The sequence below is a fragment of the Tachyglossus aculeatus genome, chromosome 4 (assembly GCF_015852505.1).
Source record: "Tachyglossus aculeatus isolate mTacAcu1 chromosome 4, mTacAcu1.pri, whole genome shotgun sequence".
Taxonomy (NCBI): Eukaryota; Metazoa; Chordata; class Mammalia; order Monotremata; family Tachyglossidae; genus Tachyglossus; species Tachyglossus aculeatus.
In genome coordinates, this window is record NC_052069.1 from 2,589,685 (window position 1) to 2,606,781 (window position 17,097).

The following is a 17,097-nucleotide window of genomic DNA, read 5'->3' on the forward strand; positions in this document are numbered from 1 at the left end:
GTACAAATATATAGACATATGTACAAGCCGGCTGACGGGCGGCCTTGGAAACGGGGCTAACCTCCTCCCCCCCGCCCCGTCTTCCCCTTCTCCCCTTCTCAGCCCACGGCGCTGAAGAAGACGTTACAGTGCCTGGAGGGCATCCACCTCAGCCAGTCGGGCGCCGTGCTGACGCTGTACGTGGACAAATTCCTCTGCAACCCGTTCCGCGTGCTGGCCCGCAGGGTGGACACGCTCGCCTGCCGTCGCGTGGAAATGCTTTTGGCCGCCACCCTACAGGTACCGAAAACCCCGCCCGGCCCGGCGCCGTCGTGGGGTTGGGGCATTATTTTCTTGATCGCGGGCACAGTCACGAGCGGGGACCGACCGCACCGGCCAGCCCTCTTGTCTGACACTCTCCCAGGCGCTTATCGGTAATTAATCAATAATAATAATTACTATGTGCCGGTAATTAATCAATAATAATGGTATTTGTTAAGCGCTTACTATGTGCAAAGCGCTGTTCTAAGCGCTGGGGAGGTGACAAGGTGATCAGGTGGTCCCACTGGGGGGCTCACAGTTTTAATCCCCATTTTACAAATGAGGGAACTGAGGCACAGTGACTTGCCCAAAGTCACGCAGCTGAGAGTTGGTGGAGCCGGGATTTGAACTCATGACCTCTGACTCCAAAGCCGGGGCTCTCTCCACTAGAGCCACGCTGCTTCACGCTGCTTCACGCTGATTCTGGATTGAATCAATCAATCAATCGTCTTTATTGTGTGCACAGAGCGCTGTACTAAGCGCTTGGGAAGTGCAAGTTGGCAACATATAGAGACAGTCAATCAATCAATCAATCGTATTTATTGAGCGCTTACTGTGTGCAGAGCACTGTACTAAGCGCTTGGGAAGTACAAGTTGGCAACATATAGAGACAGTCCCTACCCAACAGTGGGCTCACAGTCTAGAAATGAATTAATGAGAGAATTAATGATAATAACGGTATTTGTTAAGCACGTCACCCATCCCGTCGCCGCGTCGTCGTGGGGTTGGGGGATTTTATTTTTGATCGCGGGCACGTTTCCCCTCCTGGTCGTGAGCAGGGACCGACCGCGCCGGCCAACCCTCTTGTCTAACACTCTCCCAGGTGCTTATCGGTAATTAATCAATCAATCAATCGTCTTTATTGAGCGCTTACTGTGTGCAGAGCACTGTACTAAGCGCTTGGGAAGTACAAGTTGGCAACATATACAGACAGTCAATCAATCAATCAATCAATCGTCTTTATTGAGCACTTACTGTGTGCTGAGCACTGTACTAAGCGCTTGGGAAGTACAGGTTGGCAACATATAGAGACAGTCCCTACCCAACAGTGGGCTCACAGTCTAGAAATGAATTAATGATAGAATTAATGATGATAATGGTATTCGTTAAGCACTTGCTATGTGTCAGGCACTGTAGAGAAGCAGCATGGCTCAGTGGAAAGAGCCCGGGCTTTGGAGTCAGAGGTCAGGGGTTCGAATCCCGGCTCCGCCACATGTCTGCTGTGTGACCTTGGGCAAGTCACTTAACTTCTCTGGGCCCTTAGTTACCTCATCTGTAAAATGGGGATTAAGACCGGGAGCCCCCCGTGGGACAACCTGATCCCCTTGTAACCTCCCCATCGCTTAGAACACTGCTTTGCACATAGTAAGCATTTAATAAATGCCATCGTTATTGTTTTTATTATTATTACTAAGCGCTGGAGTAGATCCACGCGAATCGGGTTGGACGCAGTCCCTGCCGCCCATGGGGGGGCTCAGAGTCTTCATCCCCATTTTACAGATGAGGGAACTGAGGCCCAGAGAAGTGAAGTGGCTTGCCCAAAGTCACACAGCCTTTTCATTCATTCAGTCGTATTTATTGAGCGCTTACTGTGTGCAGAGCACTGTACTAAGCGCTTGGGAAGTCCAAGTTGGCAACGTATAGAGACGGTCCCTACCCAACAGTGGGCTCGCAGCCTAGAAGGGGGGGACAGAGGATGAAACAAAACATATTAACAAAATAACATAAGTAGAACAGATATGTACAAGTAACAAGTGGCCGAGCTGGGATTCGAACCCATGGCTTTCTGTCTCCCAGGCCCGGGCTCTATCCACCTGGGCTCACAGGAGGCGCTCAATAAGTACCATTGAGAAGCAGCGTGGCTCGGCGGAAAGAGCCCGGGCTTTGGAGTGAGGGGTCATGGGTTCAAATCCCAGCTGTGTGACTTGGGGCAAGTCACTTCACTTCTCTGGGCCTCGGTTCCCTCATCTGTAAAATGGGGATTAAAATTGTGAGCCCCCCATGGGACAGCCTAATCACCTTGTAACCTCCCCAGCGCTTAGAACAGTGCTTTGCACACAGTAAGCGCTTAATAAATGCTATCATCATTATTATTATTATTATTATTATTATTATTACCATTGATGGATTCTTGTCGGTCTGGCGGGCTTGGTTGTGTCGTACCTTTGACGATATCGTGCGGACTATTCTTCTTCACGGCTTTGTTGCTTCCTTGTCTCCTCCAGAACAGCATCTCCCAGTTACCCGTGGAAGAACTGGATAGGATTCAGGAATACCTGCAAAACAACGGATTAGCACAGAGGTACGTCAGAGAAAATGTTTCGCCTTGTTGTCCCGGCGCCTGGAGTGACCCTGTCGTAGTATTTAATTAATTATGGCATTTGTTAAACACGTACTATGTACCAAACACCGTTCTAAACACGGGGCGGGGGGAAGCAGCGTAGCTCGGTGGAAAGAGCCTGGGCTTTTGACACCTGTCTACGTGTTTTGTTTCGTTCTAATGATGGCATTTGTTAAGCGCTTACTCTGTGCAAAGCACTGATCTAAGCGCTGGGGAGGTTTCAAGGTGATCAGGTTGTCCCATGGGGGGGCTCACAGGCCGAATCCCCATTTTACAGATGAGGGAACTGAGGCCCAGAGAAGTGAAATGACTTGCCCAAAGTCACACAGCTGGCAATTGGCGGAGCCGGGATTTGAACCCGTGACCTCTGGCTCCAAAGCCCGGGCTCTTTCCACTGAGCCACGCTGCTTCTGCTGCTTCTGCTTCTTTTGTTGTCTGTCTCCCACTTCTAGACTGTGAGCCCCTTGTTGGGTAGGGACCGTCTCTATCTGTTGCCGACTTGTACTTCCCAAGCGCTTAGTACAGTGCTGTGCACACAGTAAGTGCTCAATAAATACGACTGAATGAATGAATGAATAAGTTTAAATCCTGGCTCCGCCACTTGTCAGCTGTGTGACTTTGGGCAAGTCACTTCTCTGTGCCTCAGTGACCTCATCTGTAAAATGGGGATTAAGATTGTGAGCCCCCCCGTGGGACAACCTGATCACCTTGTAACCTCCCCAGGGCTTAGAACAGTGCTTTGCACATAGTAAGCACTTAATAAATGTCATCATTATTATTATTATTATTCTTACAAGCTAATCAGGTTGTCCCACATGGGGCTCACAGTCTTAATCCCCATTTTACAGATGAGGGTGCTGAGGCCCAGAGAAGTGAAGTGACTTGCCCAAGGTCACACAGCAGACAGGTGGTGGAGCCAGGATTGGAACACATAATAATAGTAATAAAAATGGCATTTATTAAGCGCTTACTATGTGCTAAGCACTGTTGCAAGCGCTGGGGAGGTTACAAGGTGATCAGGTTGTCCCATGGGGGGCTCACAGTCTTAATCCCCATTTTCCAGGTGAGGTAACTGAGGCCCAGAGTTGTGAAGTGACTTGCCCAAAGTCACACAGCTGACAAGTGGCGGAGCTGGGATTTGAACCCCTGACCTCTGACTCCAAAGCCCGGGCTCTTTCCACTGAGCCACGCTGTAGGACCATTGCCTGTAAGAACAAGTTGGACCTTCTGGGAGATTCTGTGTGTTCTGCAGTTCATTCACACACGCTTACTGTGTGCAGAGCACTTTACTAAGCGCTTGGGAAGTCCAAGTCGGCGACATATAGAGACGGTCCCGGCTCTTCCACTTGTCAGCTGTGTGACTTTGGGCAAGTCACTTAACTTCTCTGTGCCTCAGTTACCTCATCTGTAAAATGGGGATTAAAGCTGTGAGCCCCACATGGGACAGCCTGATCACCCTGTATCCCCCCCAGCACTTAGAACAGTGCTTTGGACATAGTAAGTGCTTAACAAATGCCATTATTATTATTAAGAAGAAATCTCCTTCTAGGGGCCTTCCCCATCTAAACCATCATTTCCTCTTCTCCCACTCCCTTTCATTCATTCATTCATTCATTCATACACTCATTCATTCAATCGTATTTATTGAGCGCTTACTGTGTGCAGAGCACTGTACTTAGCACTTGGAAAGTACAAGTTGGCAACATATAGAGATGGTCAATCAATCAATCAATCAATTGTATTTATTGAGCGCTTACTGTGTGCAGAGCACTGTACTAAGTGCTTGGGAAGTACAAGTTGGCAACATACAGAGACGGTCCCTACCCAACAGCGGGCTCACAGTCTAGAAGGGGGAGACAGAGAACAAAACAAAACATATTAACAAAATAAAATAAATAGAATAAGTATGTACAAATAAAATAAATAGAGTAATAAATACGTACAAACATATATGCATATATACAGGTGCTGTGGGAAGGGGAAGGAGGTAAGGCGGGGGGATGGGGAGGGGGAGAGGAAGGAGGGGGCTCAGTGTGGGAAGGCCTCCAGGAGGAGGTGAGCTCTCAGTAGGGCTTTGAAGGGAGGAAGAGAGCGAGCTTGGTGGATGTGCGGAGGGATTGGGGGCATTCCGGGCCGCAGGGAGGACGGGGACCGGGGCTCGACGGTGGGACGGGCGAGAACGAGGCCCAGTGAGGAGGTGAGCGGCAGCAGAGGAGCGGAGGGTGCGGGCTGGGATGGAGAAGGACAGAAGGGAGGGGAGGGAGGAGGGGGTGAGGGGATAGACAGCCTTGAAGCTGAAGGTGAGGAGTTTCTGCCTGATGCTCAGATTGATTGGTAGCCACTGGAGATTTCTAACATGCCCAGAGCGTTTCTGGACAAAGACGATCCGGGCAGCGGTGTGAAGTATGGATTGAAGTGGGGAGAGACAGGAGGATGGAAGATCGGAGAAGAGGCTGATGCAGTAATCCAGACGGGAGAGGATGAGAGCTTGAACCAGTAGGGTAGCGGTTTGGATGGTAGAGGAAAGGGCGGATCTCGGCGATGTTGCGGAGCTGAGACCGGCAGGTTTTGGTGACGGATCGGATGTGAGGGGTGAACGAGAGAGCGGAGTCGAGGATGACAGCATGTGCTCTGCATGCAGTAAGCGCTCAATAAATGAGATCGAATGAATGAGTGAATGAATTAAGTGCTCAGTAAATGCGATACTGCTTGACTGACGGATGGATTTAATCTTCCACGATCCTAAAGAACTCCATTCTTTCCCATCCTTGTGTCCTTTCAGACACCAAAGACTCTACTCCCTGCTGGACAGGTTTCGTCAAACGATCGCCCCAGAAACGGTCAGCCCGCCTCCTCTGCTTACCTCGCACCCCCTGGACGGGAAGGAGCCGTTGACACTGGAGACCCTAAATCCCGACAAAGTAAGTGAATCGGATGGTCGTGCTTTGGTGAACCGCGTCATGATGATGACGACGATCGTGATATTCCTTTTTCCTCTCCTCCTCCCCATCGCCCACCCCCTCCCCCCGCCCTACCTCCTTCCCCTCCTCACAGCACTTGTGTATATTTGTACAGATTTATTACTCTACTTGTACAAATTGGCTACTCTATTTTATTAATGACGTGCATATAGCTATAATTCTCTATATGTTAACAACTTGTACTTTCCAAGCGCTTAATGCAGTGCTCTGCACACAGAAAGTGCTCAATAAATACAATTGAATGAATGAATGATGAATGTGCATCTAGCTTTACTTCTATTTATTCTGATGACACCTGTCCACATGTTTTGTTGTCTGTCTCCCCCTTCTAGACTGTGAGCCCACTGTTGGGTAGGGACCATCTCTATATGTTGCCAACTTGGACTTCCCAAGCGCTTAGTACAGTGCTCTGCACACAGTAAGTGCTCAATAAATACAATTGGATGAATGAATGAATGTGCATCTAGCTTTACTTCTATTTATTCTGATGACACCTGTCCACATGTTTTGTTTTGTTGTCTGTCTCCCCCTCTAGACTGTGAGCCCGCTGTTGGGTAGGGACCGTCTCTATATGTTGCCAACTTGGACTTCCCAAGCGCTTAGTACAGTGCTCTGCACACAGTAAGTGCTCAATAAATACAATTGAATGAAGGAATGAATGTGCATCTAGCTTTATTTCTATTTATTTTGATGACACCTGTCCATGTTTTGTTTTGTTATATGTCTCCCCCATCTAGAATGTGAGCCCATTGTTGGGTAGGGACTGTCTCAATATGTTGCCAACTTGTACTTCTCAAGTGCTTAGTACAGTGCTCTGCACACAGTAAGCGCTCAATAAATACGATTGAATGAATGAATGAATGAATAATTCTATTCTAACGGTTTTGACACCCATCTACATGTTTTGTTTCGTTGCCTGTCTCCCCCTTCGAGACTGTGAGCCCGTTGTTGGGTAAGGACCGTCTCGATATGTTGCCAACTTGGACTTCCCAAGCGCTCAGTAGGGTGCTGTGCACACAGTAAGCGCTCAATAAATACGATTGAATGAATGAATGAAAGTCGTCAGACATGTAGAAAAACATGTAGACAGGTGGATCACCTTGTATCCCACCCAGCGCTTAGAACAGTGCTTTGGCACATAGTCAGCGCCTAACAGATACCGTCATCATTTTTTAACCCTCCCAACGCCCCGGAGCCTCCAACCGGGAATGTCTCCAGCTTCTCCTGAAAGGAAGCGATCTGACGGCCACCTTCACCCCGGTCGTTTCTCCCTCCAGGATTGGTACGTGGCTCTGGTCCGGTCCCAGTGCTGCGCCAAGTCGGACTCCGCGCTGCTGGAAGGCGCCGAGCTGCTCGGCAGGGTCCCGCCCGGCGAGCTCCACTCGTTGATGCTCAGCAAGGTGAGTGCCCGCCTCCCTAAAGGATCAAGCGTGAAGGATCAAGCGCTTAGTACAGCGCTCTGCACACAGTAAGCGCTCAAGAAAGACGATTAAATGAAAAATCATGGGACCGGGACTGTGTCCAACCTGATTAGCTTCTATTAATTAATTTAATAATGGCATTTATTAAGCGCTTACTATGTGCAAAGCACGGTTCTGAGTGCTGGGGAGGTTACAAGGTGATCAGGTTGTCCCACGGGGGGCTCACAGTCTTAATCCCCATTTTACAGATGAGGGAATGTATATATGTTTGTGCATATTTATTACTCTATTTATTTATTTATTTTACTTGTACATATCTATTCTATTTATTTTATTTTGTTAGTATGTTTGGTTTTGTTCTCTGTCTCCCACTGTTGGGTAGGGACTGTCTCTATGTGTTGCCAACTTGGACTTCCCAAGCGCTTAGGACAGTGCTCTGCACACAGTAAGCGCTCAATAAATACGATTGATGATGATGATGAAGTGACTGGCCCAAAGTCATACAGCTGACAGTTCGCAGAGCCGGGATTTGAACCCATGACCTCTGATTCCAAAGCCCGGGCTGTTTTCCACTGAGCCACACGGCTTCTCCTATCTTCTATCAACCCCAGTGCTTAGAACAGTGCGTGGAGGCACATAGTAAGTGCTTAACAAATACCTTCATCATGATTACTACTACTACTAATAATAATAATAATGAAAAAGGAGACGTTTCAGACAGAGTATAGATCCGGGAAGGGCACTGTCAGACAGAGCGCTGAACCTTGTATTAATTTCTATAATAATAATAATGATGATGGCATTTATTAAGCGCTTACTATGTGCAAAGCACTGTTCTGAGCGCTAGGGAGGTTACAAGGTGATCAGGTTGTCCCACGGGGGGGCTCACAGTCAATCCCCATTTTACAGATGAGGTAACTGAGGCCCGGAGAAGTTAAGTGACTTGCCCAAAGTCACACAGCTGACAATTGGCGGAGCTGGGATTTGAACCCATGACCTCTGACTCCAAAGCCCAGGCTCTTTCCACTGAGCCACGCTGCTTCTGCTATTTATGTCCCCCCCTCTAGATGTAAGGTCTCTGTGGGCAGGGAATGTGTCCGTTTATTGTGGTTTTGTCCTCTCCCAAGTGGGCTCTGCACACAGTAAGCGCTCAATAAATAAATAAATAGGAGAAGCGGCATGGCTCAGTGGAAAGAGCCCGGGCTTTGGAGTCAGAGGTCATGAGTTCAAATCCCGGCTCTGCCAATTGTCAGTCAATCAATCAATCGTATTTATTGAGCGCTTACTGTGTGCAGGGCACTGTACTAAGCACTTGGGAAGTACAAGTTGGCAACATATAGAGACGGTCCCTACCCAACAGTGGGCTCACAGTCTAAAAGGGGGAGACAGAGAACAAAACCAAACATACTAACAAAATAAAATAAATAGAATAGATATGTACAAGTAAAATAAATAAATAAATAGAGTGATAAATATGTACATACGTATATACAGGTGCTGTGGGGAAGGGAAGGAGATAAGATGGGGGGGATGGAGAGGAAGGAAGGGGCTCAGTGTGGGAAGGCCTCCTGGAGGAGGTGATCTCTCAGTAGGGCCTTGAAGGGAGGAAGAGAGCGAGCTTGGCGGATGTGTGGAGGGAGGACATTCCAGGCCCGGGGGATAATTGTCAGCTGTGTGACTTTAGGCAAGTCACCTTACTTCTCTGGGCCTCAGTTCCCTCATCTGGAAAATGGGGATGAAGACCATGAGCCCCCCCACGAGGGACAACCTGATCACCTTGTAACCTCCCCAGCGCTTACAACAGAGCTTTGCACATAGTAAGCGCTTAATAAATGTCGTTATTAAAAAATGCCATTATTAATAAATACAATTAAATTAAAGATTGAATGAGGGCAGCTCCCAGTCCCTGCTCACGTGCTGCTGGGGAGCCAGGCAAACTTCCAGAGGCCGGACACAGCTCGGGTGAAGGAGAAGAACTGGAGAAGCAGCATGGCTCAGTGGAAAGAGCATGGGCTTCAAATCCCGGCTCGGCCGATCGTCAGCTGTGTGACTGTGGGCAAGTCACTTCACTTCTCTGGGCCTCAGTTCCCTCATCTGGAAAATGGGGATGAAGACCGTGAGCCCCCCGGAGGGACAACCTGATCACCTTGTAACCTCCCCAGCGCTGAGAACAGTGCTTGGCACATAGTAAGCGCTTAATAAATGCCATCATTATTATCCAGCGCTTAGAACAGTGCTTTGCACATAGTAAGCGCTTAACAAATGCCAACATTATTATTACTATTATTATTATTAACTGGAGAGCGCCCATGGTCTGGCTAAGTTCAGGGGTGACTGGGAAAACGGGTGGGAAGTGGAGAGGGGGCATCTGGGCAGGAGCAGGGATCTGCCCTCTTTTTGGGCAGGGATTGTCACTCTTTATTGCTGAATTATACTCTCCAAGCGCTTAGAGAAGCAGTGTGGCTCAGTGGGAAGGAGCCCGGGCTTTGGAATCAGAGGTCATGGGTTCAAATCCTGGCACCGCCGATTGTCAGATGTGTGACTTTGGGCAAGAAGTTAAGAGATTAACTTCTCTTAAGTTAATTTTACAGATGAGGGAACTGAGGCCCAGAGAAGTTAAGAGATTAACTTCTCTGGGCCTCAGTTCCCTCATCTGTAAAATGGGGATTAATGTGAGCCCCCCCGTGGGACAACGTGATCACCTTGTAACCTCCCCAGCTCTTAGAACAGTGCTTTGCACATAGTAAGCGCTTAATAAATGCCATCATTATTATTATTAGTAGTAGTAGTAGTAGTAGTAGTAGTAGTACAGTGCTTTACACACAGTAAGTGCTCAATAAATACGATTGACTGAATGAATGAATTGTGGCTTCCGTTCTCTGCGGCCCGCGGTTTTTTAGGAGCAGTGTATCCCCGCTGAAGGCACGCCGAATTTTTTCCCACAAGGGAGGACTCGCGCGGGAGTCGGGAGGCAATATTTTCACCACTTACCACCACAGCGTTTGCAGTCAATCGATCGATTTTATCTCCTAAAATAAGTGGTATTTTAGGGGAAGCAGTGTGGCTCAGTGGAAAGAGCCCGGGCTTTGGAGTCAGAAGTCATGGGTGCAAATCCCGGCTCCACCCATTGTCAGCTGTGTGACTTTGGGCAAGTCACTTCACTTCTCTGGGCCTCAGTGACCTCATCTGGAAAATGGGGATTAAGACTGTGAGCCCCCCGTGAGGCAACCTGATCACCTTGTAACCTCCCCAGTGCTTAGAACAGTGTGTTGCACATAGTAAGCGCTTAGTAAATGCCATCATTATTATTGCTATTTGCTGAGTGCCACCGCCGTGCCCTCGGGAGAGTCTACCATTCACTCATTCATCCATTCAGTTGTGTTTATTGAGCACATTCTGTGTGCAGAGCACCGTACTAAGCGCTTGGGAAGTACAATTCTGCAACAAATAGAGACAATCCCTGCCCACAGCGGGCTCACAGTCTAGAAGGGGGGGAGACAGACATCAAAACAAGTAAACATGCATCAGTAGCGTCATTATATATAAATAGAATTCTGGACATATACACGTCATTAATAAAATAAATAGAATTACAGTTGTAAATACGTGTATTTACATATATACACAAGTGCTGTGGGGTACATATGTGTATATATACACATATATATACACAGGAGGTTGGGAGATCAGAATGGAGGCTGATGCAGTCATCCAGTCGGGATAGGATGAGTAATAATAATAATAATGATGGCATTTATTAAGTGCTTACTATGTGCAAAGCACTGTTCTAAGCCCTGGGGAGTTTACAAGGTGATCAGGTTGTCCCACGGGGGACTCACAGTCTTCATCCCCATTTTCCAGATGAGGGAACTGAGGCCCAGAGAAGTGAAGTGACTGGCCCAAAGTCACACAGCTGACAGGTGGCGGAGCCGGGATTTGAACCCGTGACCTCTGACTCCAAAGCCCGGGCTCTTTCCACTGAGCCACGCTGCTTCCCCTGACCTTGAGTACCACAGGCGAGGCGTCGAAAATGTGACCGCCAGGAGCTTGGAGTCTCTAACCCGGGAAGCAGAGAAAAATAATTACGCTGAGCTTTCTTTGAAAATGGAATATTGAAATAGGTCGTAGAGATTCCGGTAGGTTTAGTAGTGATAATCATGTTTATAAAGCGCTTACTGTGTGCTGAGTACTGTACTAAGCACAGTCAGTCAGTCCGTCGTATTTATTAAGCACTTACTGAGTGCAGAGCACTGTACTAAACACTTGGGAGAGGACAGCACAGCACTTTCCCTGTCCACAATGAGCTTAGAGTCTAGAGGGGAAGAATACACACGGAGACTTAGACCAAGGCTGTGATCTAAGACCGAAGGGGAAAAGGTGACTGGCAATAGGCTCATAAATAAAAAAATAAAGGGATAAGAACACAGAAACAACATAAGAGATGCACAGAGCTAAATACAAAAATAAAATAAAAGCCATAGGGTCCCCAGGCTAGAAGAGCCAGAAATGCAAGCTTTTTTTTAATGGCATTTATTAAGTGCTTACTATGTGCAAAGCACTGTTTTAAGCACTGGAGAGGTTACAAGGTGATCAAGTTGTCCCACGGGGGGCTCACAGTCTTAATCCCCATTTTCCAGATGAGGTCACTGAGGCCCAGAGAAGTGAAGTGACTGGCCCATAGTCACACAGCTGACAGTTGGCGGAGCTAGGATTGGAACCCATGACCTGTGACTCCAAAGCCCGGGTTCTTTCCACTGAGCCCCGCTGCTTCTAAGCTTCTCCCAGCTCTACTAGCCACAGCCGCAGTGAGAAGTGAAGCAGCGTGGCTCAGTGGAAAGAGCCCGGGCTTCGGAGTCAGGAGTCGTGGGTTCTAATCCCGGCTCCGTCACTTGTCTGCTGTGTGACCGTAAGCAAGTTACTTAACTTCTCTGTGCCTCTGTTACCTCATCTGTAAAATGGGGATTTAGACTGAGCCCCAAGTGGGACAACCTGATTGCCTTGTGTCTACCCCAGCGCTTAGAACAGTGCTTGGCACATAGAAAGCGCTTAACAAATATACCATCATCATTATTGTTATTCTTGGTGCCTCAGTTACCTTACCTGTAAAATGGGGATTGAGACTCTGAGCCCCACGTGGGACAGGGACTGTGTCCAACCTGATTACCTTGTGTCTAGACTGTGAGCCCACTGTTGGGTAGGGACCATCTCTATATGTTGCCCCAACTTGTACTTCCCAAGCGTTTAGTACAGTGCTCTGCACGCAGTCAATCAATCAGTCGTATTTATTGAGCGCTTACTGTGTGCACAGCACTGTACTAAGCGCTTGGGAAGTACAAGTTGGCAACATATAGAGACAGTCCCTACCCAACAGTGGGCTCACAGTCTAAAAGGGGGAGACGATAAGCGCTCAATAAATACGATTGAATGAATGAATACTCCAGCGCTTAGGACAGTGCTTGGCACATGGAAAGCACTGAACAAATACCATAATTATTATCATTATTCTCTGTGCCTCAGTTACCTTACCTGTAAAACGGGGATTGAGACTGCGAGCCCCATGTGGGACAGGGACTGTGTCCAACCTGATTACCTTGTGTCTACCCCAGTGCTAAGGACAGTGCTTGACACATAGAAAGCGCTGAACAAGTACCATAATTATTATTATTATCATTCTCTGTGCCTCAGTTACCTTACCTGTAAAATGGGGATTGAGACTGTGAGCCCCATGTGGGACAGGGACTGTGTCCAACCTGATTACCTTGTGTCCAAGGACAGTGCTTGGCACATAGTAAGCGCTAAACAAATAGCATCAGTATCATTATCATTATTATTATTTACTGTACTTCCCAAGTGCTTAGTACAGTGCTCTGCACAAAGTAAGCGCTCAATAAACACGATTGAATGAATGAATGTTATTCTTATTAATAAGAATAATCCCCTCTCCATCCCCCCCATCTTACCTCCTTCCCTTCCCCACAGCACCTGTATATATGTATATATGTTTGTACATATTTATTACTCTATTTATTTATTTATCTTACATGTACATATCTATTCTATTTATTTTATTTTGTTAGTATGTTTGGTTTTGTTCTCTGTCTCCCCCTTTTAGACTGTGAGCCCACTGTTGGGTAGGGACTGTCTCTAGATGTTGCCAACTTGGACTTCCCAAGCGCTTAGTACGGTGCTCTGCACACAGTAAGCGCTCAATAAATACGATTGATTGATTGATTGATTCTTATTAAGTGGCTCGACTGTCCCAGGGATCAGGAGGCAGAGGGGATGGCTGCCACCATTTCTGCCTTACCCCCCCGCTGGTATGGAGCAAGGCAGGAATCAATCAATCGTATTTATTGAGCGCTTACTGTGCGCAGAGCACTGTACTAAGGGCTAGTGACCCCGGGATGCGGAGGGGGCGAGGGATTGGGATGCAAATTTCCGGCTCCCAAGGGAGTTGGGAGGCTGAGGACTGTGCTGCTGCTCCTTCGACCCTCCCGCCGAGGAACAGCGCCAAAGTTTAAAGATCTTTCTTCCTCTGGAGAACTTTTAGTAAAATCTGGCTGAGAAAGGGAGGTTGCTTCTTGACCTCCCTTCAGCCGACGAGGAGGGAGAGGAGATTAGGCCCTCAATCAATCAATCAATCGTATTTATTGAGCGCTTTCTGTGTGCAGACCACTGTACCAAGCGCTTGGGAAGTACAAGTTGGCAACACATAGAGACAGTCCCTACCCAACAGCGGGCTCACAGTCTAGAAGGGGGAGACAGAGAACAAAACCAAACATACTAACAAGATAAGATAAATAGAATAGATATGTTCAAGATAAATAAATAAACAGAGTAATAAATTTGTACAAACATATATACACATATACAGGTGCTGTGGGGAAGGGAAGGAGGAAAGATGGGGGAGATGGAGAGGGGGACGAGGGGGAGAGGAAGGAAGGGGCTCAGTCTGGGAAGGCCTCCTGGAGGAGGTGAGCTCTCAGCAGGGCCTTGAAGGGAGGAAGAGAGCGAGCTTGGCGGAGGGGCAGAGGGATTGGGGGCATTCCAGGCCCGGGGGAGGACGGGGGCCGGGGGTCGACGGTGGAACAGGCGACAACGAGGCCCGGTGAGGAGATTAGCGGTGGAGGAGCGGAGGGTGCGGGCTGGGCTGGAGAAGGAGAGAAAGGAGGGGAGGTAGGAGGGGGCGAGGGGATGGACAGCCTTGAAACCGAGGGTGAGGAGTTTCTGCCTGATGCGCAGATTGGTTGGTAGCCACTGGAGATTTTTGAGGAGGGGAGTAACATGCCCAGAGCGTTTCTGGACAAAGACCATCCGGGCAGTAGCATGAGGTATGGATTGAAGTGGGGAGAGACACGAGGATGGGAGATCAGAGAGAAGGCTGATGCAGTAGTCCAGACGGGATAGGATGAGAGCTTGCCTTCGCAGGTTCGAGATAGTTCAAGCTCGGACCGAAGGAAGGGCCGGCTTTCGTTCCCGGAAACGTGATGGGTCTTCAGCCCCACCCCTGTTACGGTTTCAGGATTTCAACCTCAGCCTTTTGGCTCCCTGCTTAAGCCTGGGCGCGAACGAAATGTCCCGGGAACCGAAGAAGAGTGGCCTTTTCGAAACGGCCCGCGGAGTGACCCTGGAGCACGTGACGCACATCGTGAGCCAGTTTCCCGCAGGCCACCGAGTGTTTCAGCCCCTGCAGCCCCTGGAGATTTCCGCCTATTGGAGCGACCTGGCCGATCTCTTTGGTAAAAAAAAAAAAAGTTCAGAAGGGTGGTTTCGGGGTTTTTTTTAGTTTTTTTGTTTTTCTCCGCACTTTATTGCTTCGCTGAATGCCGGCAAAGCGAGATAGCCCGGTGAAGTGTAGGTTCCCATCTTTAGCATCGGTGTAGATAGCCCGGTGATGTGTAGGTTCCCATCTGTAGCATCGGTTTTAGAGTTTGCACAAGACTTTTGGATTCTCCTCCGTTTTTTTTTTTTGTTGTTTTTTTGTTTTTCTCCGCACTTTCTTTCTTCGCTAAAGGCCGGCAAAGCGAGATAGCCCGGTGAAGTGTAGGTTCCCATCTTTAGCATCGGTGTAGATAGCCCGGTGACGTGTAGGTTCCCATCTGTAGGATCGGTTTTAGAGTTTGCACAAAACTTTTGGATTCTCCTCCATTTTTTTTTTTGTTGTTTTTTTGTTTTTCTCCGCACTTTCTTTCTTCGCTAAAGGCCGGCAAAGCGAGATAGCCCGGTGAAGTGTAGGTTCCCATCTTTAGCATCGGTGTAGATAGCCCGGTGAAGTGTAGGTTCCCGTCTTTAGCTTCGGTTTTAGAGTTTTCTGAAAACTTTTGGATTCTCCTGCGTTTCAGGGAACGTCGGTCTGTATCAGTCAATGAACACGGTCAGTCGGGCCCTGGCCCAGTACCTCGTGCTGCTCTCCAGAGTCCCCGCCCATCTGCAACTTCCCCCGGAGAAGGAGGCGGACAGTGTGAAATTTGTGGTGATGACGCTTGAGGTGAGCGGGGCGTTCACGATCGGAAGCCGGTCCGAGGAGCAGTTCAGTGCAGTACGGGCCTGGAGTCAGGAGGTCACGGGTTCTAATCCCGGCTCTGCCACCCGTCTGCTGAGTGACCTCGGGCAAGTTGCTTGACGTCTCTGGGCCTCAGGTACCTCAGCTGTATAATGGGGGTGGAGACTGTGAGCCCCACGTGGGGCAGGAACTGCGTCCAGCCCCATTTGCTGGTGTCCACCCCAGCGTTTAGAGCCTGGAAGGTAGTAAGCGCCTAACAAATACCAAGCAGCGTGGCTCAGTGGAAAGAGCACAGGCTTGGGAGGTAGACGTCGTGGGTTCAAATGAATGAATGAATGATGGCATTTATTAAGTGCTTACTATGTGCAAAGCACTGTCCTAATCAATCAATCAATCAATCGTATTTATTGAGCGCTTACTGTGTGCAGAGCACTGTACTAAGCGCTTGGGAAGTACAAGTTGGCAACATATATCATCAATCATATTTATTGAGCGCTTACTATGTGCAGAGCACTGTACTAAGCAGACAGTCCCTATCCAACAGTGGGCTCACAGTCTAGTTCTAAGCGCTGGAGAGGTTACAGGGTGATCAGGTCGTCCCACGGGGGGCTCACAGTCTTCATCCCCATTTTCCAGATGAGGTCACTGAGGCACAGAGAAGTGAAGTGACTTGCCCAAAGTCAAACAGCTGACAACTGGCGGAGCCTGGATTTGAACCCATGACCTCTGACTCTATTTATTTATCTTGCCTGTACATATCTATTCTATTTATTTTATTTTGTTAATATGTTTGGTTTTGTTCTCTGTCTCCCCCTTCTAGACTGTGAGCCCACTGTTGGGTGGGGACTGTCTCTATGTTGCCAACTTGGACTTCCCAAGTGCTTAGTACAGTGCTCTGCACACCGTAAGCGCTCAATAAATACGATTGATGATGATGATGACTCCAAAGCCCGTGCTCCTTCCACTGAGCCACGCTGCTTCTCTAATCCCAGCTCCGCCAACTGTCAGCTGTGTGACTTTGGGCAAGTCACATAGCGAGCGCTTGTCGTGGAAGCTCACAGCCTAAGCAGGAAGCAGAGCCGATATTTACGTCCCCAATTTACAGATGAATAAATTGAGGCCCAGAGAAGTGAAGTGACTTCCCCGCGAGCCAGGATTAGAATCCAGGTCTTCCTCTAGGCCCCCCTGTTCCCTATCTCTGCGATCCCTTACTCTCCCAAGCACTTAGCCCCGTGCTCTGCACACAGTAAGTGCTCAGTAAATCCAATGGATTGATGGATTGGATTATAATAATTATAATGATAGCATTTATTAAGAGCTTACTATGTGCAAAGCACTGGGGAGATTGCAAGGTGATCAGGTTGTCCCACGTGGGGCTCACAGTCTTCATCCCCATTTTCCAGATGAGGTAACTGAGGCACAGAGAAGTGAAGTGACTTGCCCAAAGTCACACAGCTGACAGTTGGTGGAGCCGGGATTTGAACCCATGACCTCTGACTCCAAAGCCCGGGCTCTTTCCACTGAGCCACGCTGCTTCTCTAATCCCAGCTC

At 48.5% G+C, this 17,097-nt stretch overlaps 1 protein-coding gene across 1 annotated transcript in view; it reads left to right on the forward strand.

Moving 5' to 3' along the window:
- The window catches only part of HTT (huntingtin), a 378,122-nt gene that overhangs the window by 255,455 nt on the left and 105,570 nt on the right, over window positions 1-17,097 (forward strand). The window contains exons 44-49 of the mRNA XM_038744544.1: window positions 103-279; window positions 2,526-2,602; window positions 5,424-5,562; window positions 6,900-7,022; window positions 14,566-14,782; window positions 15,386-15,531. Of these exons, the coding sequence (XP_038600472.1) occupies window positions 103-279; window positions 2,526-2,602; window positions 5,424-5,562; window positions 6,900-7,022; window positions 14,566-14,782; window positions 15,386-15,531 (879 nt within the window). The remainder of the gene's footprint in view (window positions 1-102; window positions 280-2,525; window positions 2,603-5,423; window positions 5,563-6,899; window positions 7,023-14,565; window positions 14,783-15,385; window positions 15,532-17,097) is intronic.